This window comes from Vulpes vulpes, chromosome 16, assembly GCF_048418805.1.
Source record: "Vulpes vulpes isolate BD-2025 chromosome 16, VulVul3, whole genome shotgun sequence".
NCBI classification, from domain to species: Eukaryota; Metazoa; Chordata; class Mammalia; order Carnivora; family Canidae; genus Vulpes; species Vulpes vulpes.
The window spans coordinates 38,771,680-38,796,874 of NC_132795.1; the positions used below are offsets into that span (position 1 = coordinate 38,771,680).

General features: G+C 40.9%; 2 protein-coding genes across 9 annotated transcripts in view; both read left to right on the forward strand.

Moving 5' to 3' along the window:
- The window catches only part of XPOT (exportin for tRNA), a 42,830-nt gene extending 22,226 nt beyond the window's left edge, over nt 1–20,604 (forward strand). For 4 of the 5 annotated variants that reach the window (XM_072742921.1, XM_072742919.1, XM_072742920.1 and 1 more), the window contains 12 exons: nt 47–166; nt 518–612; nt 1,468–1,537; nt 4,524–4,762; nt 5,687–5,972; nt 7,251–7,440; nt 9,267–9,383; nt 9,562–9,677; nt 10,542–10,589; nt 14,572–14,643; nt 16,945–17,001; nt 20,000–20,604. In XM_072742921.1, coding sequence (XP_072599022.1) covers nt 47–166; nt 518–612; nt 1,468–1,537; nt 4,524–4,762; nt 5,687–5,972; nt 7,251–7,440; nt 9,267–9,383; nt 9,562–9,677; nt 10,542–10,589; nt 14,572–14,643; nt 16,945–17,001; nt 20,000–20,026 — 1,437 coding nt within the window. In that variant the 3' untranslated portion in view covers nt 20,027–20,604. Of the gene's footprint in view, nt 1–46; nt 167–517; nt 613–1,467; nt 1,538–4,523; nt 4,763–5,686; nt 5,973–7,250; nt 7,441–9,266; nt 9,384–9,561; nt 9,678–10,541; nt 10,590–14,571; nt 14,644–16,944; nt 17,002–18,143; nt 18,239–19,999 lie in introns of those variants that run through there. The other variant, XM_072742923.1, reaches the window with a different exon arrangement.
- A 3,136-nt stretch (nt 20,605–23,740) lies between these two features.
- Nucleotides 23,741–25,195, forward strand: part of TBK1 (TANK binding kinase 1) — a 40,489-nt gene continuing 39,034 nt past the window's right edge. The window contains exons 1-2 of one of the 4 annotated variants that reach the window (XM_072742927.1): nt 23,817–23,950; nt 24,700–24,897. In XM_072742927.1, coding sequence (XP_072599028.1) covers nt 24,797–24,897 — 101 coding nt within the window. In that variant the 5' untranslated portion in view covers nt 23,817–23,950; nt 24,700–24,796. Of the gene's footprint in view, nt 23,951–24,699; nt 24,898–25,195 lie in introns of all 4 variants that reach the window. The other 3 variants (XM_072742929.1, XM_072742926.1, XM_072742928.1) reach the window with 3 other exon arrangements.

Genomic DNA, 25,195 nt, shown 5'->3' on the forward strand with positions numbered 1-25,195 from the left:
TGTTACGATGAATAAGGACAGATTTATTAACTTTTTCCTGTTCCAGTTGGTAACATCAGGAGTTAGTTCCTATCAGCATACATCTGTGACATTGGAGTTCTTCGAAACTGTTGTTAGATATGAAAAGTTTTTCACCGTTGAACCTCAGCACATTCCATGTGTACTAGTAAGTATTCATTTATTCTCAATTTCGGGGGGGGGGGGTTCCCATGTACTTTTGCTATTGAGCAGATGGTATTCCTTCTTTATAACTTTTCCCAGAGCCAAAAGTTCTCAGAAACTCTAAATATCCTGGAACTGTCCCCTCCTCTGTTTCTTTAAAATGGACAGTTTCTGGCTTAATCAGTCACCTAAAGCAAGTCCTCAAGGTGCCCTCCAGGATTACTTGTTAAGTATACCTGGTTCCTGCCTTCTAGGAGCTAAGAAGTAAAATTTGATGGGAACAAAAATGTATTGTGACAATGGCAACAAAAACTTAAAATAAGTGCAGAAATAGTAAAGGTGTCTCTTTCTTTAGATGGCTTTCTTAGATCATAGAGGTCTGCGACATTCTAGTGCAAAAGTACGGAGCAGAACTGCTTACCTGTTTTCCAGATTTGTCAAATCTCTGAAGTAAGTATTAAATATCAGCTGTTATGTTTACTTTTTGTTTTTAAGATTGCTAAATAAGACCTAGAAGTTAATTTTCTAAAAGCCTGTGGTAAATTTGATTCTATTTGTTTTAGGTTTATTTCTTTTAATCAGGTTTTCTTTTTTTAGTATCATAATGTTATGACCTCTTCTATTCAGTAGCCAGGTTCATCACTGCAAAGAGATTTGTTTGATTGACATATACTTTTTGCAGTTGTATATACTTTTTGTATATATATATATATATTTATTTGCAGTTATATGTATTTTTATATATAACACATATCACCAATGACATTAGTTATGTATTTAACCAACAGTTTTATTGTTATAGATTACTGTATGGCTTCTTTGAAATTCTAGAGAATATATTTCATGGAAAATCTTTTAACCTAAAAAAAAAAGGAAAATTTTTAACCTTTCTGTTTCATATTGTTTCTTATTAGTACCATTTTCTTGGTATGAAAACTACTTTTTCTTAGGTTTATAAGTTTGTAATTTTGGGGAATGCGTTGGTGACTCAGCAGTTGAGCATTTACCTCCAGCTTAGGGTGTGATCCTAGGTCCTGGGATCAAGTCCCGCATCAGGATATCCATGGGAAGCCTGCTTCTCCCTCTTCCTATGTCTCTGCCTCTCTGTATGTCACTTATGAATAAATAAATAAGACCTTAAAAAAAATGTTTGTAATTTTTAAAAATTCTAGCTTGTCTTAATGATCACATCTGATTAGCTTAGAATAGAATTTTTTTTGTTCCTACCCTTTTTAAAAAGGAATTTTGTATTCTGAGCACAGTTGTTTACATAATTGTGATTTCTCCCTTTTTGCCTTTATTCAGTAAACAAATGAATCCTTTCATTGAAGATATTCTGAATAGAATACAAGATTTACTAGAGCTTTCTCCACCTGTAAGTATCTGTCTTTCCAAATTACAGATTTTACCCAAGTATCATTGATGGCCACACATGCCTTTAGTCTTTAAGGCTTGTGCCTCATGGACAGTTTTCCTAATGGGGTTGGCAGTGGCAGGGATGGGGGCTTGTGTACAAGGGTTAGTTCTGGTTACCAAAATACTGTTGAGATTAGTAAGCAAAACATATCAATAGAATTAATAAAAACAGAGGGGCACCTAGGTGGTGCAGTTGATTAAGCATCTAACTCTCGGTTTTGGCTCAGGGCTCGATCTCAGGGTCAGGCTCTGTACTCAGTGCAGAGTTTGTCTCTCCCCCTGCTCCTCCTCCTAATCTCCTCAAATAAATAAGTAAATCTTTAAAAATATTAATAAAAATGGAAAGGAATCATAATCAAATGATAAATTTGGCAGAGTGGGATATGATCGGCTTTCTCTTAAATGTTGAAGTATTTTATGGAGAAAGAAAAATTCAATTTCTAAATTATTTCCTGTTTAGTATATGATCATATTAGCTGTTCTAAGTGACTGCGACCATTAGATTGACTTTTTGGGGATAATTTGAGGCTTTGGATAAAAAAGTTTAAATGCTGATTGCTATTTTGGTGTTCATTTCGTAAGAAAGATTTAAGTGAGATGCTTTGTAAGTGTGTTTTAACTTCTACATATTTTTTTCATTTTGATAAAAGTTACTACTGAAGTAGCCACTTAGAAGTGTTAAACATAGGGCAGCCCCGGTGGCACAGCGGTTTAGTGCCACCTGCAGCCCAGGGTGTGATCCTGGAGACCCGTGTTGGGCTGCCTGCATGGAGCCTGCTTCTCCCTCTACCTGTGTCTCTGCCTCTCTCTCTCTCTGTGTCTCTCTCATGAATAAATAAATAAAATCTTTAAAAAAAAATGTTAAACTTAAAAATACTTTTATTCTTTGAAGTAAATATAAGTATTTAGAGTATAGTAGTTATATAATTTTACTGCATGAAGGATTACTAATGACTTCTGTGGTTAAATTATCTTTGTACAGTACAAAAACCTCAATATTAAACTTCACCTTAATTAAGGCCAAATTTTCTCTAGCAGTTCACACTGACCAATGAGAGTTAGGCATTCAGAAAGTTCTGGGGTAGCTGGGTGGCTCAGTCGGTTAAGCAGCTGACTCTTGATTTCAGCTCAGGTCTTGATCTCAGCTCAGGTCTTGATATCAGGGTTGTGAGCTCAAGCCCCATAATGGGCTCTACACTGGGCATGGAGCCAACTTAGAAATCCTATTAAGTTATATTATCTTATTAAGTAGTTCATGTTTTTGTACCATTAATATTAACAGGGGCTTATACCCGTAATCCCTTTTTACTATATAAAAGGCTTTGTTCAAATTGCTTTTACCTGATGTTGTCTGCTTAATAGGGTAATGAATATCCATTTTTAAAGTACCTTATATAGTTTATCTTTGTGTTCTCAGCTCCTGCAGCAGTGGTTAGTCCCAGTGGTACTTAAATGCTTTAGCATCTTTTACATAGGGACATGCTTCTTTTAATAGATGAGGTGTTTTTTTTTCTTTAAGATTTATTTATTTTAGAATATGAGTTGGGGGAGGGGCAGAGGAAGAGGGAGAGAATCTCCAGCAGACTCCTTGCCAAGTGCAGAGCCTCCTGTGGGGCCCGATCCCACAACCCTAAAATCATGACCTGAGCTGAAATCAAGAGTCTGATGTTCAACTGACTGAGCCACCTAGGTGCCCCTAAGATGAGGTATTCTTTTATATAAAATCACCACATAATTTATGTTTTAAGTCTAGATTTTTATGTAATTTTTTACAAGGAGCTTTAATATTGTATCTAGAGGCCACACCTGATATTTTCACCCTCTTTGACCTCTCTGTATGCATAAATGTAAAAAATAGGGGCACCTGGGTGGCTCAGTCAGTTAAGCATCCAACTCTTGATTTCAGCTTAGGTCATGATCTCAGAGTCTTGAGATCAAGCCCCATGTTGGGTTCCACGCTAAGTGTGGAGCCTGCTTAAGATTCTCTCTAAAAAAAATTATATATAAATGTAAAATATAATAAAATTCATTAACAAGAATTAAGTATATGGGATATTTACTTGTGCTTGAATGAGAACTATTTCTCTGATTTGCAGTCTTATTTTCAAATGTTTTAAAGTAACAACTGCCGTATATGTATTATTGTGTGGTTTTTATTGCTACTCAGTACTTAAGCTCTTTAAAATATTAACCTATATGGCCTTTATACTAATGTTCAGTGCACCTTTGTACGTATCATTTTTAGCCTTGTAACAGTTTTTATAAATAAGATTTTTACAAAAAGAGAACAAGTCAGAAGGCTAACTAATAATTATCTTCTATGACAATTTGCAAAGTTTTATCAAGGGGAGAATTAGGCAGCCCGGTGGCTCAGCAGTTTAGCACCACCTTCAGTCCAGGGCGTGATTCCGGGAACCCGGGATTGAGTCCCACGTTGGGCTCCCTGCATGGGGCCTGCTTCTCCCTCAGCCTGTGTCTCTGACTCCCTCTCTCTCTCTGTCTCTAGGAGTAAATAAATAAAATCTTTAAAAAGGGGGGTATTAGACCTGTGACCCTTAGGCCTCAAATTCAGTTTTCTTTCCATTATATGGTGCTGGGAGAAAAATTTTTTTTTAAGTACTTGATCTGCTTTTTAATAATGAGTTTATATGATAGATTACATCTCCTGTGCCTGTTGCATTAACTGTGCTTAAATGAGAGGAACTAAACAATGATAAAGGGGATCCCTGGGTGGCTCAGCGGTTTGGCACCTGCCTTTGACCCCTGCCTTTGGTCCAGGGCGCGATCCTGGAGTCCCAGGATCGAGTCCCGCGTCGGGCTCCCAGCATGGAGCCTGCTTCTCCTTCTGCCTGTATCTCTGCCTCTCTATCATGAATAAATAAATAATCTTTAAAAGTAAATAAATAAGCAATGATAAACACCAATAGGACTAAATTTCTTTCTAGGAGAATGGTTACCAGTCTTTGTTGAGCAGTGATGATCAACTGTTTATTTATGAGACAGCCGGAGTGCTGATTGTTAATAGTGAATATCCAGCTGAACGGAAACAAGCATTAATGAGAAATCTGTTAACTCCACTAATGGAGAAGTTTAAAATTCTATTAGAAAAATTGATGCTGGCACAAGATGAAGAAAGACAGGCATCACTAGCAGACTGTCTCAACCATGCTGTTGGATTTGCCAGGTGAGTGTGATTATAATTAAATTAAAATTGTAAAGTGAGTGTCTGCATACACACAGAACCATTTACTTGGCTCCTTTTAGAATTGGGGAAACACATCTATGTTTTGAAAACTGGATTGTCCAGAGAATTATCTAAACCTCTCTTCTCTAAACTCAGTGAATTAGAAGATTTAGCTGAAGAAGGGAATAGATCATGTAATATTCTGCATTTCTGGTTTTGACCAGTATCTAAATCCTTAATTCTTCTGACTTCCTTAATATAAATTGATCATGTATTTAGGGGGATTAGCTGAAGAGTTTATGTACCAATGACATATTGGGCCATTTTGGATCAGTCTTGGCACTGACAAAATCTTGAGGCTTCTTTTTAGCTCTTGTCTTGTGTCCTGAAGACCACCTAAGCTGCCTTTTCTTTCTCCCTGCCCGTACATTTTATTGGCAAACAATAACAATATGAAAGTTGTAGCGACTGCTGATTCTACACAGAGAAGTTGCTCTGCAGAATACTTCAGCGCAAAAGCTAATGTAGGTTGTATAACTTGATTCTAAAGATTGTTTTCTAAATTTAAATCAGTAGTTTGCAGATTGTCTAGTACAGACAGCCCAGTCATAGTAAGTGGATTTTTTTTCTTTTCTGTATATTTTATCAGTAGGATTTTAGTAAAACATTTAGGTGGATTCTTATTAGAATTGTATTAATTACCTCTCATTCATTTAATTTGAACCCTTTCTGGAATGGTAACTGGAAGCAATAGTATAACAAATAACCATATTAGCTAAAGATGGAAGTAGTCATGACATAGAAAATAAGTAATTGGCTTCTTAGTTTCGTCAATTGTGTAATTTTTTGTGCATTATTTTTTATTAGTCTGTAAAACTTTTAAAGAATAAAGTTAAAACTAGTTGTCTGATTTTGCTTATATAGCCGAACCAGCAAAGCTTTCAGCAACAAGCAGACTGTGAAACAGTGTGGCTGTTCCGAAGTTTATCTGGACTGTTTACAGACATTCTTGCCAGCCCTCAGTTGTCCCTTGCAAAAGGATATTCTCAGAAGTGGAGTTCGTACTTTCCTTCATCGCATGATTATTTGCCTAGAGGAAGAAGTTCTTCCATTCATCCCATCTGCCTCTGAACACATGCTCAAAGATTGTGAAGCAAAAGACCTCCAGGAATTCATTCCTCTTATCAACCAGATTACAGCCAAATTTAAGGTACCTCAGATATTCAGAGCCCAGAGACTCTCCTGACTTTTAAATTAGATATATTTATCTTCAGATACATTTTGGCATTTGCCCCTTGGTTTGTTTTTTTAATATAAGTCACTTGAGGCCATGGACCATAGTCCTCTCCAGTGTCTAGCACACTGCCTGACACATAGGCCATATTTAATGGATGCTTTAATAAAAACCTTACCTCTGTACAGAAGAAAACAATCTACTATTTTAGAGAAGCAAATGAAAACAACATTGAGTACTAAAATGTCTAGCAGTAAATAAGAACTTGTAACTTTGAGTGCCCAGGCAGAGTTTGAATAATTCAGTGTATTAAAGTCAGTTTTATTGTACGAAGAAATTTAAGTCAAGTATAAGCTGGCTAATAAAAATGGTTAACACATAGTGCTTTCTGTGTTCAAAATCTGTTTTAAGCTTTCTTTTGTATATTAATTCATTCGCTCCTCCTAAAGATAACTATTCTATTTTATAGATGAAGAAATTGAGGGGCGTCTAAGTGGCACAGTCAGTTAAGAATCTGCTTTTGGCTCAGGTCATGATCCCGGGGTCCTAGGTTCAATCCCCACGTCAGGCTCCCTGCTCAGGGAGGGAATCCACTTCTCCCTCTGCCTCTCACCCTGCTCTTGCTCACTCTTTCCCTCTCAAATAAAATTTAAAAAAAAGAAATTGAGACAGAGAAGTTAAGCAATTTACCTCATGGCATGAGAGCCCAATCATATAAATTCTACTTATAATTTAGCAATATAATGTAGCAAATTCTTGATAATTTAAATTAGAAAATATTTTATGGTAATATTCAATTGTGAAGTATATCTGAATCCCTTTTTTTTTTTTAAGATTTTATATATTTGAGAAAGAGAACACAAGCTGGGGGGAGGGGTAAAGGGAGATGGAGAAGCAAGCCCCCCGCTGAGCAGGGAGACCAATGCTGGGCTTGATCCCAGGAATCTGAGATTATGACCTGAGCTGATGCTTAACCGACTCAGCCACCCAGGTGCCCCTGAATCCCTGTTATTTTAACCTGAATCTTGAACTATAGGAAATGAATTGAACTTAACAATTTTGAAGATTTCAATACTGTATATCCTTAATGTAGATTTTTGTCCTGACATTGATATTTGCCAACAGAATTATGTAAATATATATCCTTAATAGAAACTCTGGATAAAGCCTTATGTGAAGCATGTTTTTCTTAGTTTCATATTAATAATTATCTTTCACCTTTCGGAAGTAGTAATACTTGTTTTTTATCTTCAGATACAGGTATCTCCATTTTTACAACAAATGTTCATGCCTCTCCTTCATGCAATTTTTGAGGTATTGCTCCGACCAGCAGAAGAAAATGACCAGTCTGCTGCTTTAGAGAAGCAAATGTTGCGAAGGAGTTACTTTGCTTTCCTGCAAACAGTCACAGGCAGTGGAATGAGTGAAGTCATAGCAAATCAAGGTGGGGGTGCTGAGATTATCTGCTTGAGGCTTTGTCACAGTTGTATGTCAATATGAGCAAAAGCTAGTTGAAGTAAATATCATACTTTAAAGTGGTTGTATATTTCTCCCTGGGTTGGCAGTTCATCATTATCAAGGTGGGAATCCATTTCATGTAGAGGGTCTTAAAATTAATTTGTATTTAGTTCCCATTTTCCCAGGACAGTATTCTTTAATTGATTCTTTAGTGGTATAAATAGCATGGTGGCAGCTTACCAGCATTGACCTGACAGTTGAGAACAAAATAGAGAACCCAGAAATGGATCCTTGATTCTATGGTTGACTAATCTTCAATAAAGCGGGAAAGAATATCCAATGGAAAAGAGTATCTTCAACAAATAGTGTTAAAAAGGACACAGAACACAGGCAGCAACCTCTTTGACCTCTGGCGCAGCAACTTCTTTAACTAGATCTGTCACTACAGGCAGGGGAAACAAAAGCAAAAATGAACTATTGGGACTTCATCAAGATAAAAAGCTGCAAAGCAAAGGAAACAACAAAACTAAAAGCCTGTGGAACGGAAGGATATTTTCAAATGACATAAGTGATAAAGGATTAGTATTCAAAATCTACAAAGAACTTATCAAACTCAACCCCCACAAAAACCAAATAACCAAATTAAGAAATAGGCAGAAAACATGAAAAACACTTTTAGTTCTAAAAAGAACTATCCAGATGGCTAACAGACACATGAAAAGATGCTCAACATCACTCATCATCAGGGAAATGCAAATCAAAGCCAGCTGAGATATCATCTCACACCTGTCAGAATGGCTAAAATTAACACAAGAAACGTGTTGGCAGGAATGTGGAGAAAAGGGAACCCTCTTGCACTATTAGTGGAATGCAGATTGGCACAGCCACTCTAGAAAAACAGTATGGAGGTTCCTCAAAAATTCAAAAATAGAACTACCCTATGATCCAGAAATTGTACTAGCAGGTATTTACCAAAAGGATTCATGCACCGTGATATTTATAGCAGCATTAACAATAGTAGCCAAACTATGGAAAGAGCCCAAATGTACATCAACTGATGAATAGATAAAGAAGATTAGTTACCCATCAAAAAGAATGAAATCTTGCTGTTTGCAACAACATGGATGGAGCTACAGCATGTTATACTAAGTGAAATATACTAAATAAGAAAGACAAATACTTTATGATCTCACTCATGCGGAATTTAAGAAAGAAAACATGAACATATGGGAAGGAGGAAAAGAAAAAAAAGAGAGAAGCTGTAAGAGACTCAATGATAGAGAAGAAACACGGTTGATGGTGGGAGTTGGGTGGGGGATGCGCTAGATGAGTGTTGGGTATTAAGGAGGGCGCTTGTTGGTATGAGCACTGGGTGTTGTATGTAAGTGATAAATCACTGAATTCTACTCCAGAAACATTCCACTGTATGTTAACTACCTAAAATCTAAATTAAAAATAGTAATAAAAGAATTTTAAAATACAGGTTAATTAAATTATCCAAAAATAAAAATTAAAAATCATGAAATGAGTTGCCTTTGGGTTGCCTTTCTAGGTCTTATTAAATTTAAATTCAGGGTGCCTAGGTGGTGCAGCTGGTTAAGTGTCGGACTCTTGGTTTTGGCACAGGTCATGATCTTAGGATTGTGAGATCCATATTGGGCTCCTGGCTCAGCAGGGGTCTCCTGGAAGATTCTCTCCCTCTGCCCCTTCCCCCACTCACATGCTCTCTCCCTCACATGCTCTCTCCCTCGCATGTGCTCACACGCATGCACTCTCTCAAATCTTTAAATTCAAATTGTTATTTCTCTTCAGGTGCAGAGAATGTAGAACGAGTGTTGGTTACTATTATCCAAGGAGCAGTCGAATATCCAGATCCGATTGCACAGAAAACATGTTTTATCATCCTTTCCAAGTTGGTAGAACTGTGGGGTAAGAAGATTTAAAAACATAAAAAAAAAACGTGATTCCAACCTGTTTCCTAAGACCCTTAGAAAGGAAAAATGGAACCCTAGCTCTAACGTAGACAGGAGCTCGGAGTTGACTTCCCCCGATGATAACTAATTGCCTTTTTTTATATACAAGATGAAAATTTGAATTGTCTTGACAGGAGGTAAAGATGGACCAGTGGGATTTGCTGATTTTGTTTATAAGCACATTGTCCCCGCGTGTTTCCTAGCACCTTTAAAACAAACCTTTGATCTGGCTGATGCACAAACAGTGTTGGTAAGCACCCAGGAATCTTTGTTTACCTTGTGTACATCGTGTGTATTCTAACTCACAGTTTCTTTAAGGCCAGGTTGACCATGTTAGTCTCATTGCCGTTATTTTTCTTTTTTTCTTTTTTTTCTTTTTTTTCAGATTTTATTTACTTATTCATGACAGAGAGAGAGAGAGGCAGAGACATAGGCAGAGGGAGAAGCAGGCTCCATGCAGGGAGCCCAATGCAGGACTTGATCCCGGGGTCATGCCCTGAGCCGAAGGCAGATGCTCAACCGTTGAGCCACACAGGGATCCCTATTTTTCTTTTAATTAATTTCACATTGGGATTCATTTTTAAAAGATTGATGATACCTTCTGGACCTTTTGTGGATTCTCACTGAATCCTGATATTAAAATTTAATTTATAAAATCCAGCTCCTTTAACAGCCTCCAACTCCTCTTTTTTAGGACCATGAAAAGGGTACATGATATAAACACTCTTTACAACTTGATTTGAGTTACTAGTTTTCTACTATTTTCATTATAAACCTTGGTGCTTAATGCCTTTTTCCTAACCATTAAGAGTAACTTTCTCTTGCTTGGATGATAGTTTCCCTAGATCTCATTTTCAGAATACTCCTGTCAAGCACTGCCCTCTACTCATTTCCCCAAAGTCTAGTTAAAGCTCTATAATTTCATATTCTGCAGTAAGACAGCGTTTTTAAATTTTTTCCTTTTTCTACCAACCCACTTATTTCATAGACCTGTCACTGTCCTTCCTCTGTCCTTGTTTGGCAGTAATTGTTAATAAGCAGTGGCCACAAATAAAAGTGGAATCAGTAACCAAAAATGAAGTGTATTAAAATTCTCACGCTTGTTTTTCCATAGGCTTTATCTGAGTGTGCAGTGACTTTGAAAACAATTCATCTCAAACGGGTAAGCTTTGCGCTCCATGCCCCTTCACTTTCGTCTTACATGTAGATTTGTTAGTGGTTTTTTTGTTTGTTTGTTTTTTAATTTTTTTATGAGAGAGAGAGGCAAAGACACAGGCAGAGGGAGAAGCAGGCTCCATGCACCGGGAGCCCGATGTGGGATTCGATCCCGGGTCTCCAGGATCGCGCCCTGGGCTAAAGGCAGGCGCCAAACCGCTGTGCCACCCAGGGATCCCTTGTTAGTGGTTTTAATCGTGTTTGACTTGTTGCTATATCTTTTGGAAAAGTTGAGTTCTTTTTTTTGAATGTGAGGAAGGAGTTGAATGCAAATAGTAGCATCTATTACTGCCCTTTATGTTTTGGATTACAGGAAGTTTATAATGTATGTCTGTTTTGGTTTGACAATGTGAAAAAACATAAAAAGATCCACATTTCATGACTTAGTTGGCTCTTCACAGCTGGGTTTCTCAGTCTTAGTATTGCAAATGGTTAGAGTGCTTCACAACTTTAGAATGTTTTGTTCTTCTTGTCAATCTAATCATTTGTAAAATTGTAAGTGAATTTGGGCTGAATCCAGCTGGTGAGTTGTTTGCCTTGTACAGTATTCTTTAATAACATGAATTGATTGTTAACTTTTTCTTAAGATTTTATTTATTTATCCATGAGATACATAGAGGCAGAGACATAGGCAGAGGGAGAAGCAGGCCCCGTGCAGGGAACCCGATGTGGTGCTTGATCCCAGGACCCCGGGGTCATGACCTGAGCCAAAGGCAGATGCTAAACCACTGAGCCACCTGGGTGCCCCTGATTGCCAGCATTTAAAAATCAGGTACAGGCCACCTGGCTAGCTCTATCAGTGGATTATGCAACTCTTGATTTCAGGATTGTGAGTTTGAGCCCCACTTTGGTCATGGAGCTTACTTAATAATAGAATTATAAAAATAAAAAATCAGGTCCTTTTTTTAAAAATAAAAACTCCTATCTCCAACTTTGCTCAAAGCTAGAATGCCAACACAGGACTGGACATTCCCACATAGCAGCTCCCCCACCCCTCAGAAAAATATTCACCCGTCTCCATTCAGTCCATTCCCTCATTTGAACTTGAGTTTTTGATTCTTCTAATACAGGTTTGAAGGATTTTCATTTCTGCAGCATTTTCTATGCCTACTATGCTAGGATGAAGAGTATGTGTGGACTGCGGGGGCAGCAGAGGAACTATATAAAGATGAATTAGGTTTAAAAGTCTCCCAATATTTTTAGGACTTGGAATCAGGAAAGAAAATATATAAATAACTTTCAGTTAAGTACTTGAATAGGGATAAATTAATACATCTATATTAAGTGTAATATTGTGAGACTAAAGGTGAACAAGCAATTTTGCCTATCACAGTAATCGAAGAAAGCCATAGGAAAGAAGTGGTTTTGTTTTTGGTTTTGGTTTTGTTTTTTTAAAGATTTTATTTATTTATTCATGAGAGACACAGAAAGAGAGAGGCAGAGACACAGGCAGAGGGAGAAGCAGGCTCCATACAGGGAGCCCGACGTGGGCCTTGATCCTGAGTCTCCAGGATCACGCCCTGGACTGAAGGTGGCGCTAAACTGCTGAGCCACTGGGGCTCCTGTTTTTGTTTTTTTGATAGGCCTCAGGACACATGTAGATTGATTGGACTGACAAGAGGGGGAGCTGTCATTCTGGCAAAGTTAAGCAGGTATATGAAGACAGAGCAGACATTGCCTTGTGGATTTGATAGAAAATAATAGAAATACCTGTTTAGCTAAAGTATGGAGATAAAATTAATAGCTAGAAGGTAAAGTAGGATTAGGTAGGAAGCCTTGTGTTATATATGTATGAAAAGTTGAGAAGTCCATAGGCACTAGGGTTGTAATTTGAGATAGCTTGGAAGCATGTTCAGAGAGCTTTGGAATATGGCTCTGAAGCAGTTAGAACTAAATACTGATTTTGGAGTCCACAAGGTAAAGTGGTAGGAATGAATGAGAATTTCTAAGACCAGGATACAAAGAAATCTGGCTAAAGCAAGAGTCAAGAAAAAGCTAGAAGTAGAACCAGAGGTATGAATGCTAAGAGAAGAGTCAAAAGAGAGAATGCTAGAAAGTCACAGAGAGGGGTGCCTGGCTGGCTTAGTTGGTAAGTGCATGTGGCTCTTGATCTTGGGGTCATCAGTTTAAGCTCCATGTTGGGCATTGGGCTTACTTTAAAAAAGAGAGAGAGAGAGGGATCCCTGGGTGGCTCAGCGGTTTGGCGCCCAGGGCATGATCCTGGAATCCTGGGATCGAGTCCCGCGTCAGGCTCCTGGCATGGGGCCTGCTTCTCCCTCTGCCTGTGTCTCTGTCTCTCTCTCTCTGTCTCTCTCTCTGTGTATCATGAATAAATAAATAATTAAATATTTTAAAAAGAGAGAGAGACAGAGAGGGAAAGGTGAGAAGTTCTACTTTAAATAAATAAATAACTTGGATTTTGCAGCAAAATGCAGCAAAAAAAAAAAAGTAAGAAAGGAATGTAGAAGCAATCTTGAGAAACTTTCACAAACAGTGCATTGTTAGCTTCTCTGAATTAGGAATAGCTTTCCTTTGAAAGGTCATTAAATTATGCCACAGGTCCAGCGAGTTAGAGGACCAGGAGTCAGTGTAGAGAAAGAAACATAAAAAAATTCTTTGATTCAGAAGTATATTAAACAGGAGCACCTGGGTGGCTCAGCAGTTGAGCGTCTGTCTGCCTTTGGCTCAGGTTGTGATCCTGGGGTCCTGGGATCAAGTCCCACTTTGGGGTCCCCATGGGGAGCCTTCTCCCTCTTCCTGGTTCTCTGCTTCTCTCTCTGTGTCTCTCATAAATAAATAAATAAAATCTTTTTTAAAAAATATATATTAAACAGGAAATTCAAGTGTTAAGGCAGGGAGAAGTGCATTGAGGAGAGATGGGTTTTTTTCTTTTGTGATTTCACAACTGTTACTTCCAGTTAGACTAGGTTTGGAGTTATCAACATATTAAAATCTTTAAATCAGATTCAGGTTTGAAAGTGAGAATACCTTGTGCGTGTGTGAGCGCGCAGAGGTCACCCTTTCAAACACGTTGCTATAGGAAAACCATTTTCAGATTGTATCCTAAGTTCCTTTGTAGCTTCTCTGAAGGGCTAGGGGTTTGGGATTCATTTGTAGAGTTCTTCTGCCTTCCCTCCACTAAGTTTACCAAAAAAAAAAAAAAAAAAACCAAAACAGCACTATTGTCATTTTTAGGAAGATGGCAGAGAAAACCCAGAGAAAAACCTGGGGTTAGAAATCAGGTGACCTGCTTTTTAGTACAGATGTAATCAACAGCAGACTGGGCGAATCACCTCATCTTTCTTCTTGATTTCCTCATTTGGCTGCTTAATTCCTGTTCCCTGATGGCTGAACAGGAAAAAGGGAGGTGTACTTGTATTGCTATTATCTCTTAACATATCATTTTGTTCATCCTCACTTGTATTTTAGTTTCTCAGGATGGTTATAACCCTACCCTTGCCCAAAGGTTTCCCCTCATGCACCCACAGATACCATATAATCCACCCGGTGGTAGATTGAACAGGATCACCTCTGTTTGCTGTCTTCTTTCAGTGCTTTGAAGACTCTGGCATTGTTACTTCCTTAATTTAGAACATTTGTTTAATCTTCACTATATAATGCTAATAAGTAAGGTTAACATGTAGTGCATGCTCCGCACTATTCTAAAAGTTTTATATTTCTTAACTCATCCACTCCTCAAAATAACTCCCATTTTTCAGATGGGGAAACCGAGGCTCAGGCTAAGTAACATGCTCAAGTTACCAGAAATTTGCCAAAGTCAGGCCTTAAACCAAAGCAGTCTGGCTCCAAACAATATTCTTAATCACAATACCATACTGTTTGAAGTGTATGTGTGTCATTCTAATCTCTTTTTATGCATTATTAATATTAAGAAAATGATTCAGTTATAATTATCTTTTAATTTCCAGGGCCCAGAATGTGTTCAGTATCTTCAACAAGAATACCTGCCTTCCTTACAAGTAGCTCCAGAAATAATTCAGGTAAAAGCTCAGAGTAGATATTTCTCTTAATTTTAGTTAAAGAAATATGACTTGTAGTTCAATCTTAATTTTGAGTCAAGAAAGTAAAACTGCATTCAACTTGATGTTTTACTATATATAAGATAACAGGAGTTCAAACTTCAGGGGTATATGAAATTGAATGGGAGAAAATGGTATTTTCATTTTCACTAACCTTTAACCAAAAGTTTATTTTTTTTATTTTTTTTTTCAAAAGTTTAATTTCCTACCATTGTGTAGGTGACAAATCACAAAACATAGTAGCATTCGCATTGCCTGTGACGTTGTCACCAGTGGAAATCAGAAGTGTTTTTGTGTTTTATTAGTTGTTCCAGGGGTCTCACAAACTATATTTCAAAATATTGAAATTAGGAGTTATTAAGATATATCACTGGACCTTGTTATCTGAGTCAGTAAATCTTACTACTCTACCACATGTTTTTGATAACCATAAGTCATTTTTAGGGGGAAGATTTTACTTATTCATGAGAGACATGGGGCGGGGGGTGCAGAGACACAGGCAGAAGGAGAAGCAGGCTTCCCTTCCCGCAAGGAGCCCGATGTGGGATTCAGTCCTGGGACTCCAGGATCACACCCTGAGCCGAAGGCAGATGCTCAACCGCTGAGCCACCTCAGGTGTCCCGATAACCATAAGTCATTATAGTTAGTTTCCTTTGTAATCCCATGTATTATAAATTGTAAAAAAAACATTCTAGAGAGTCCAGTAGGCTCTCCCAGACTGCCAAAGGGCCCCACAACTCACCAACCTATTGTGAAGATTTGTGCTAGATCATTCATTTTACATATGCCAAGCTTATCATTGCTTATTTTTTTAAATCTGAAACTATTGTGAAGTATCTGGAAAGTGATCTTAAATTTTTACCAAATTTGCAAAGTGAGGGACACCTGGGTGGCTCCCTGCATGGAGCCTGCTTCTCCCTCTGCCTGTGTCTCTGCTTCTCTCTGTGTCTCTCATGAATAAATAAAATAAAATCTTTAAATAAAAAAAATATTAAAAATTGCAAAGTGATTTTTTTTTAATGGCATTTAGTGATTTTCTTGGCATGAGTTGAGTTATCCAGACTTGTCCAGTAGCACATAGATGTAATTGAGGTATCTAAATTTTTATTACAAATCTCTTCAGTAGGTGCTAGGAATTGTTTCTTCACCAACAGTATTTTTAAAAAGTTGTTATGATGCTATTTTATGAAAGACATTGAAAAAATCAAGTGAAAAACAGGCTCTATCTTGGATAAGAGTGATGTCATTTTTAATGAGTTTTATGATCTCTTTTTTTCATGACCCAGCATCTTTATCTTTAGAGGTATTAATTTTCTCAGCTATAATTTGTTACGTAAGTAAGGTAATGTTTTAATAAAAAAGGTAAATTACTAATTACTCACATGACCTTAATGCCCATCAAAAATAGAAATATACCAGATTGCTAAGTAAAACAAAATTATATCTCTAGCTGATAATTTGATCATAAAAAAGAAGCATCCCCAATTTTCCCTTTTTCATATACCTCTGCCAACAGTGTTTACAGAATTCTATTAGACTAACCTCATTTTCTTTTGGTCAGGCTCTGCTCAGTTACCACTCTTCCAAGATGAATACAGCCTGAGCAGGGTAGTTTTTGCCCCTCTCCCCTTCTCAGGCGTGAGTCAACTTTGTCTAGGAGAGCCATGTTCTCAAAAGTGTCAAAAGCCTATATCTGACAAGTGTTACATGTGAAAAAGCCATAGAACCTTTTTTTGATGAGGAACTGTTCTGGTTCACTTTAATAAGTTATCATACTACTGTAGATTTGAAGCAACTTAAATGCCTTTTGACAGTTGAAGGAGAAGTAAAATGCGGTATATACACACAGTGGAATATTATTCTGCCTTAAAGGACATCCTGTCACATGCTACATACAACATGAATGAACCTTGAGGGCATTATGCTAAATTAAGTAACCCGGTCACAAAGATTCTATAAATACTGCATAATTCCACTTATATGAAGTATCTAAAGTAGTCCAGCTCTTAGGAACAGAAGTAGAATGGTGGTGGCAAGGGTTTGGGAGGTAGCTTTACAAGATAAAAAGTTCTAGAGATCTGTTGCACAATAGTATGCATATAGTTAATGCTGATGTACTGTACATATAGAACTGATGGTTAAAATAGTTATGTGTCTTTTTTAAATCACAATTTTAGAAAGAAAACTGGATTTGAATTACAGTGAATTTAATACTTTTGATTCATTCTCCTTCTTTCCTCCTGCCTCCCCCCCCCCCCCCAGGAGTTTTGTCAAGCGCTTCAGCAGCCTGATGCTAAAGTTTTTAAAAATTACTTAAAGGTAGGTATTTGGAAACCTTATATATCTTCTTACAGTTGGGTAATATTTTAGAGCCTAGAGAGGATACTTATTGTAGATCCTGTGTCATACTGTAATCTTACCATTTATTACTTATTTTGGAATGTCTTCTAAAACCTGCTTCTAAAAATCTATAGTTTTAGTTCTACCTCAGAATCTTGTATAAAGTCACTTTCAACTGAGTTCTTAGAAAAGATCATAAAAAGTGACTTAAGCACACTGTGCATGCTTGAACATATTATGAAAATGTCAGTTTCCTTTTACAGTTTGTGGTGTAATTAAATAGGAACTACAGGACTGAGACAAGAAATAATGTTTAAGAACATGTGCCCATATTGACTTGAAAGAAAACTAAAAATATAAAAAGAGAAGTACAAGTTACTTGGCTATATCTATTTTTGAAACTTTTGAATTATAAAACGGACAAAAAGAATGTTCAGATTCGGCAATCAGGGCTCTTTTTACATTCATAAATTGAGTGAATTTTTTCTTTTAAAGATTTTGAGAGAGGGCACGCAGGGATGGAGTAGAGGGAGAGGAAAAAAGGGCAAAGAATCTGCAGCCGGGATCCCTGGGTGGCGCAGCGGTTTGGCGCCTGCCTTTGGCCCAGGGCGCGATCCTGGAGACCCGAGATCGAGTCCCACGTCGGGCTCCCGGTGCATGGAGCCTGCTTCTCCCTCTGCCTGTGTTTCTGCCTCTCTCTCTCTCTCTCTCTCTCTCTCTCTGTGACTATCATAAATAAATAAAAATTTAAAAAAAAAAAAAAAAAAAAAAAGAATCTGCAGCCGACTCTGTGCTAAGTATGGAGTACGATGCGGGCTCAGTCTCACAACCCTGAGACCATGACCTGAGCCAAAACCAAGAATTAACTGACTATTAACTGACTAACTAATCAGTTAACTAATTAGTTAAGTTAACTAATTAACTTAACTGACTAAGCTACTCAGGCGCCCCCTAATCGGGTGAATTTTTTAATTTTTTAAAAAACTCTCCAAGTTGGCAAAAAGCATCAAATGTGTATTTGGTATTCTTATTTACAATTTACAACCCACGAGATACAGCTGTCTTGCTCTCACTCAGGTAGTCAGTCATTCATTAATCTGTGATGGCTTTTTATGTAACAGGTACTGTACTAACTGCTGCAAATATCCATATGAGTTACTCTTCCTGCCTACAAAAGACCTCCATCTGAAAATAAAGTTACAGTGTGACAAAATGAGCAACTGCTCTTTGTTTTTATTACCTTCATTCAACAAATTTGAGGACAAAACACTATGCTAAATATATTGGTAGCAGGTGACTTAATGAACGACTGCCTAGTCCTTTTGTCCGAGGCTTTCAGTAATTTCCTAAGTCTCGGCCTTTGCTGAGGAAATGTGTGTCATCCTTTGACTTTGGTTCTATAACATCTTCCCTTGTCAGTTTTTTCCCTAGTAATCATTTGTCGGCTTAAACCAATAGGAGTTTGTGAGAAGAATATTGGGAATTACGATTTTTCATTAGGAACCCTCCCCACTCCCATTTCCCTATAAAAAAGCAAAGTGCCTTCGGAGGTAACATCTGTTAAATAACTGTGACTAAACTGGGTGAAAGGACTCACAGAAACTGTAACTCTCTTAAAGGTGTCTGTAACCGCAGATCCAGTGTAGCAGGTTTTTGCTCCAAACATAGTAATTCATCCAGCTGCATTTATAAATAAGTCTTCCTCCGGATTCCAGCTTTTCAGTGTGAGCATTATCTCCAGGAGAGCACTGTTCTTGGTGGGAGAAGTGAGGTTCCCTCTTTCGTGCCTACTCTCCTTACATGGAGTGGATCCCTAGATCTTGCAGATTCTCTCCTCCTCACTGTCAGCCTCCTCTCTATCTCCACTGCTGCTACTCCGGTGTGGATTTGTGTCCTCTCACACTGATACCCCTTCCCTTGGGGCCCGGCTGAGCTGTTTGAAAACCCTGAACAGTCCTCTGAAATTCATTCCCCTTATACTCTTCATAAACCTATACCGTTAAATAAAAATAGGTTCATTCAGAATTTTTGTTGTTTTTCATATTCTGATCTCAGACCGCCTTTCTGGTTTCTCTTGCAGGAACAGTCTTTGCTATTCTTGCTGTTCTTCCAAAATTCTGCTTTATTAGCAGCCCTCCTCCTTTAGGAATCCTACCCACTCTGAGGCTTACCTCAAGCAGAGCCTCTTTGTAAGACTTCATTTTGCTCACACAGTGATCTTTCTTCTCTTCACTTAGTCAGTAGGTTGTTAACTGAGCGTCTGATCTCGTAGGCACTAAGGGTACAGTAATGAATATGGTCCTGAGTGAGTTACTGCCTACCAGTAGTCTTTTGAGTGCTCTCTTAACACGCACCTAACTACGGGGGCGCCTGGCTGGCTTCATCTCAGGATATGAGTTCATGGCCCACACTGGGTGCAGAGATTACTTACAAATAAAAGCTTTATTAAAACACACACACACAAAACATGTACCTAACTGTGGAAGGTAGTGGGCAACACTGGGCCAGTCACCAGCATAAACTCTAGCCTATTCATTCATAGTCTCAAATGTTGAATTGCAAGTATTTTTTTATGATAAAAAATAATTAGTAAATTCCTTAAGGGATAACAGCTGCTATCTTTAGCTTTGATTTGTTTCTTCCTCAATATTTCATTTCTCAGTATTAGCTTTGACAGCGTGTCAGTCAGCGAAAGGTAAAGAGCGTGTTTTCCTCTGACCTTTTGAATTCTCATCACATTAGACTTAATACCATATTTTCACTAGTTGCCCAACTAATGTCAGTGTATCTCTAGACCTTCTCAAATTGTCCAGAAAAGAAAGTTCTTGTGCCAGGTGTGGATTTATGAAATATGTGAAATGTTCTAAATATTGATTGTATTTTACAAAAGAGTGACTAGCACTTACTGACTTAGAGTCATGCTTCTGGGGAAAGGTGATACCTTCTGACCTCAGTGCTGATTGTACTTTATTTACAGGTATTCTTCCAGAGAGCAAAGCCCTAAGGACTGGATCTCCCTGTGCCTACTTTCTGATCAGGAATTCCAGTTAATTTATAAAGAAGCAGTTTTTGTGTGCCATTCACACTGGTCTTTTTAACATTGCTTTAAGCTTATCGCAGTATATGTATTGGGATTTTTCTGTAAAATGGGTGTAATTTTCTCTGAATACAGGTATGTGACAACAAGAGAAGTTGCTTGCATGCCAGTTCAAATTGTTCTATAGAAAAATGCTGTTAAAAGATACAGCATGGTCATCCTAGTACTTTTTTTTTCTTTTTTACTTGAAACATTACAACCTTTATAAAGACCATAGCAGGAAAACAGCGTACTTTTTTTTTAATTGCTAAATATAAAATGTTTGAAAATTTTAATTTTCCTTTATGTGTGCAGTCTTAAAATATGGGGGGAATACAACAAATCAAAATAATTTTTTTGTAGATAGCCATTACGTTTCTTTAAACTGTTTCAATGCCAATGTGTGTTCTACAAGAGAATGGTTTCATAAATTAACTGATTTAAGAGGAGGTACCAGTGTTACACACTTTTTATAAAAAAATAAAAATAAATTTTATGTAGCGAAATCTTTCAAGTCTTTTTTGGAATTATTATTATAAATAATCTTCTGTTCTGTCTCCCTGATTTCCCATTTAAAGAATTGCACATATAAGCTTATAGATGATTGATTTATGCTCCCAGAAGGTTACATACAACTTAGTTCTCTTAGATTCTTTTTAAAATGTTAAAAAAAGAAAGAAAGAAAGGCTGTTTCAATCTATTCATAGAATTTAAAATCCATTTTTTCCCTCTTTTATTGGAGTTACTTAGGACACTGTATCTATGTGTTGATGTTGCTTACAAGTAGGTGGGTTTTTGTTTACTAGAAGTTTTTTCCCCCATTTTTATTCATGACAATGCAAGAAAACAAGAAGAAAAATAATAGTATCACTAACTAGTTTTAGAAAATTAAGAGGAGGAATAAACTGAGCAGCAGGATTACTATTACAGTCATTTAAGTTTAAATTCTAAAAGCTCAAGATTTTAGGGGTTTTTTTTTAACCCTTGGCCCACATGTTTCCCCTAAAGTTTTCATGATGGGCTTCAGTGGTCTATAAACTCCCTAAAACTATTCTAATTTTTTTTTTTAAGATTTTATTTATTCATGAGAGAGGCAGAGACACAGGCAGAGGGAGCAGCAGGCTCCATGCAGGGACATGGGACTTGATCCCGGGTCTCCAGGATCATGCCCTGAGCGAAGGCAGTTGCTTAACCACTGAGCCACCTGGGTGCCCCTAGAGCTTACTTTAAAAAGAATAAATTCTATCTCAAAAAAAAAAATGTGGAGGGGGGACACCTGGGTGGCTCAGTCAAGTGCCCCTACTTTTAATACCAGCTCAGTTCATGATCTCAAAATCATGAGATCAAGTCCCAGTTTGGGCTCATGCTGAGCGTGGAGCCTGCTTAAGATTCTCTCCCTCACCCTCCCCGTCCCTGCTCACTTGTGAGTACTATAAATAAATAAATAAATAAATAAATAAATAAATAAATAAATAAATAAAGTGAAAATAGGTATGTGAAAGCTTGAGTGTTTCATAAACGTTTCATTGGGAAAGATCATTACATCTCGTGCAATTGCACTAACTTTTCAGAGTATACTAACAAGTCACAGCATAGTGCTTAGAGCTAAAACAGGTTGCAGATTCAGTGGGTTCAAATAACATTTCTGCCTGTCACTGGTTTTAAGAAGCTTAAGCAAGTTAAATGGCTTCTTCATGCCGCAGTTTCCACATCTGTAATATGGGTGAAATAGTGGTAGCTACCTCACAACTAAGAATTTAAGCCTGAAGAGCTTATTACCATACCTGCCCACGAAGGCTTCATAGTAGCTATGGTCACTACAAAATACAGTTCCGTAGATGTAAAGGTGACAGCTCCTTTTTGCCTGGCTTTTTGAGGCCTTTCAAAAGATTCGTGTATGTTCAGAGCCACGAGAAAATGACACGGAAATTAAAGAGTCTGCAGTAGTAAATAAACTTCCATGTCCTGTAGTCACGCATAGTTCCCATCTTTCCCTGAAGTTACCCGGAGCGCTTTAGGGAGGACCATAGCAATTAGGAACCCCTGCTTCATCATGAATGACCTTATTTGTACTGTATTTAGTTTCCCCAAAACAAGCACCCAAATAACTGTCTCAAGAGTGACTCTTGACAGTTGCGGCCATGGAGGTCAAAGACGGGGATTTGTGTGACTTGACTATGGAACACCAACAAGGGTTTTATGATGCCTGGTCTACTTCTGTGCCTAAGTTTATTTAAAGTCTTGATTGTTCCTTGGTTCCCAAGCAGCTCTACCTTTAAGAAAATACCTGTGGTATTTCAGTGTGCATCTCTTACGTGGTAAATACGTGAGTCAAGGCCTTTGGCTCAGCTAATGACATTTTCTCCCATAAAACTTTTGAGTTGTAGGTCTTCCTGTTGTAAAGGAACCTGGACAGATCTCATTCTTGGCATTACATACAGGAAAACAAACTGGAATTGTAAACAGTATAAATGGATTTGTTGTTACAGTGGTTCCAGTACTTAAACATTGTTTAAAAGTCTGATAAAGTGACTTCCTTTTGTTCCAACGCATTACTACTGTGGGCGTTTGTTACCGCCACTGTGCACAGGAGGGGAACAGACTTGGGGGGAAGAAGGCCGCCTGGAGTCGGTACTTGGTGGGGAGAGTTGGGACTGCACCCCCAGGTCTGTTCTTAACCCGTCTGCCATGGTTTCCTGTTTCGTCCCTGGCTTTCCTGTCGTCCTCCACTGAGAACTCCTCCTCTTCCAGCTCAGAAGTGTAGCCGAGAACCCGCAGGAGTCTCTGACCTCCCCATCTGCGCACAAAGGCCGCAGCGCAGTCCGCGGGCCGGAGGCGTCACCCGAAGGAACGGCCGCGAGGATTTCAGGACCCGGAGTAGTCAAGGTCTCCAGGATCGCCCCCGCCCACAGACGGCTGAGACGGGAAGGCAGTCCACATCCACTTCCGAGGCCTTCGCCTACCGCACAACGCCCCCCCCCCCAAAAAAAAGTGCATAAAAATAAATTGAGCCTATCCACATGAAGAAGTTCACGTGTGGATCATCCCAAGCCGCAGTCCTTGCAACAGTCACAGAGGCCTCCCTGCAGACTGGGAAGCTCCCCAGCGCCCCGCGCACCTGCGGCTCTCAGGGCGGCTCTCGCGGCGTCCGCGGGCGGGGCGGGGCGGGGCGGGGCGGCGGGGCCTGTGCGACGCGGCGGGACTTGCAGTTCTGGGAATCAGGTCTGGAATCGCAAAGTGCTGACTGCGCGGCTGCCCGCTTCACCCTCTGAGCGCGGGCGAGCAGGGAGGGTGAGGCCCGGGTCGGACTCCGGGCGGCACCCCTCGGCCTCCACTCCCCGCCCCGGCGCCCCTCCTCCCCACCCCGGCCTCACCCCCTACCCTGGTCTCCCTCCCTTAGCCCCCCCCCACGCCTCCCCCGGCCTCCTTCCCCCGGCCCCCCTCCCCTCCCCCGCCCTCCCGGAGCCCCCTCCCCTCCCCCCGCCGGCCTCCCCCTGCCCCATCCCCGAGCACGCTCCACCCCCTCGCCCTGCCTCCCTCCCCCGCCCCCTCCGCCCCCTCCCCTGGCACCCTTGCCCCCTCCCCCGGGCTCCCTCCCCTCCCCCCCTCCCCCGCCCCCCCGTGTCCCCGCCCGCCGGCGAGCCCCGGGAAGGCAGCGGCCGCACCAGCGCTCCCGCCTCGTGTGCGCCGCCGAGGCCGCGGCCGGTCCGGCGGGTGTGCGCAGGCGCACCGGCGCGCGCCGGCCGTCGGTCACGTGGCCCCCGGCCAGGGCTCGCGAAGCCGGAAGTGCCCCGAGGCTCCGGGAGGCCGCGGGAGCCCGTCGGAGGTGCTGCGACGGTCTGGGCCGGCGCGGTGAGTGGGGCGGCGCGGGCGGCGCGGGCGGAGGGGCCGAGCGGCGCGGGGCCGGGGCAGCGGGGGCGGCAGGGCCCGAGCGCCCCCCCCCGGCCGGGAACCGGGATGCTGAGTCAGGGCGGGGCGGGGCGGCGACCGGGGCCGAGCGCCTCGGGACCCCCCCGGCTGCCCGGACGCGCCCCCGCGGGTCCGCACCCCCGGGTCGGCGCGCGGCGGCGACGGACGGGCCTCGGCCTCCGCGAGGCGGGCCGGGCCGCGCCGCTCTGCCCCCGCGCCTGCGAGGGGGTCGGGGCCGGGCCGGGCGGCGGGGGGCGGGGGGCGGCCGGGGGGCCTGCCCGGAAGCTGAAGCCGCGCGGCGATGCGGGCCCGCGCCCCGGTGTGGGGCAGCCCGCCGCGCCGCGACTCACCCGGCCGCTGCCTGACCCGAGCCCGGCTGCTGCCCCCCTGGCGCGGAGCGGCCGCCAGCGCGGGCCCCCACCCCGCGGCCCGACCCCGCGGCCCGACCCCGCGGCCCGACCCCGCGGCCCGTGCGAGCTGCGGCAGTGGGCGCCCCGCCGCGCCCCGCCGCGCCCCCTCGCGGACCCGCTGAGTCACCGCCCCGCCGCGGCTCCCGCGGGCCTTCCTGGTCGTCGCGAGACTGCGCGCGCATCCCCTGCAGGCAGCACGCACCTTGGCAGACACAGGTGTCTCTCTCTGCCACTCATGACCCGGGACAAGGCTCCGAATGACACCATTTTTGCATTTTACAGTTATCTCAGCGCCAGGATTTGGGGCAGGTTTTTTCGTTCCTGGAAAATATCTGAGAAGACAGTTGAGGAAGTCCCCCCCGGTTCCCTCCACCAGCATATGTGTGTCTGCCTTACTTGTGAAACAGCGCATCTCCTTTTTCTTGCTTATTGCCACCACATTGCTGCGTGTGACATTTCCTCATCTAAATTAGACGGGCGGTAAGATTAGATGTCTTAATATGCGACCCTGTTGCAAATGGGCCATTCATGATGTCCCTAAGCCTTCCTGGAATATGGGTAGTCACCAATTAATTCATCACTCAACACCCCACTCTGCTCTGATGGACTGACCACAAAGGAATATGAAGATCTGTCCGGATCTGATACTACAGCAGGTTGAAGGGGGCATGGCGAGGCTACAGTTCACGCTGATTTTTATTCTAACGTGGAGCTCAAGTATTTTTAATATCCTGATAGTAATAATAGTTTTTCTGTGTTAAAGGAGAAGGCTAGGTAG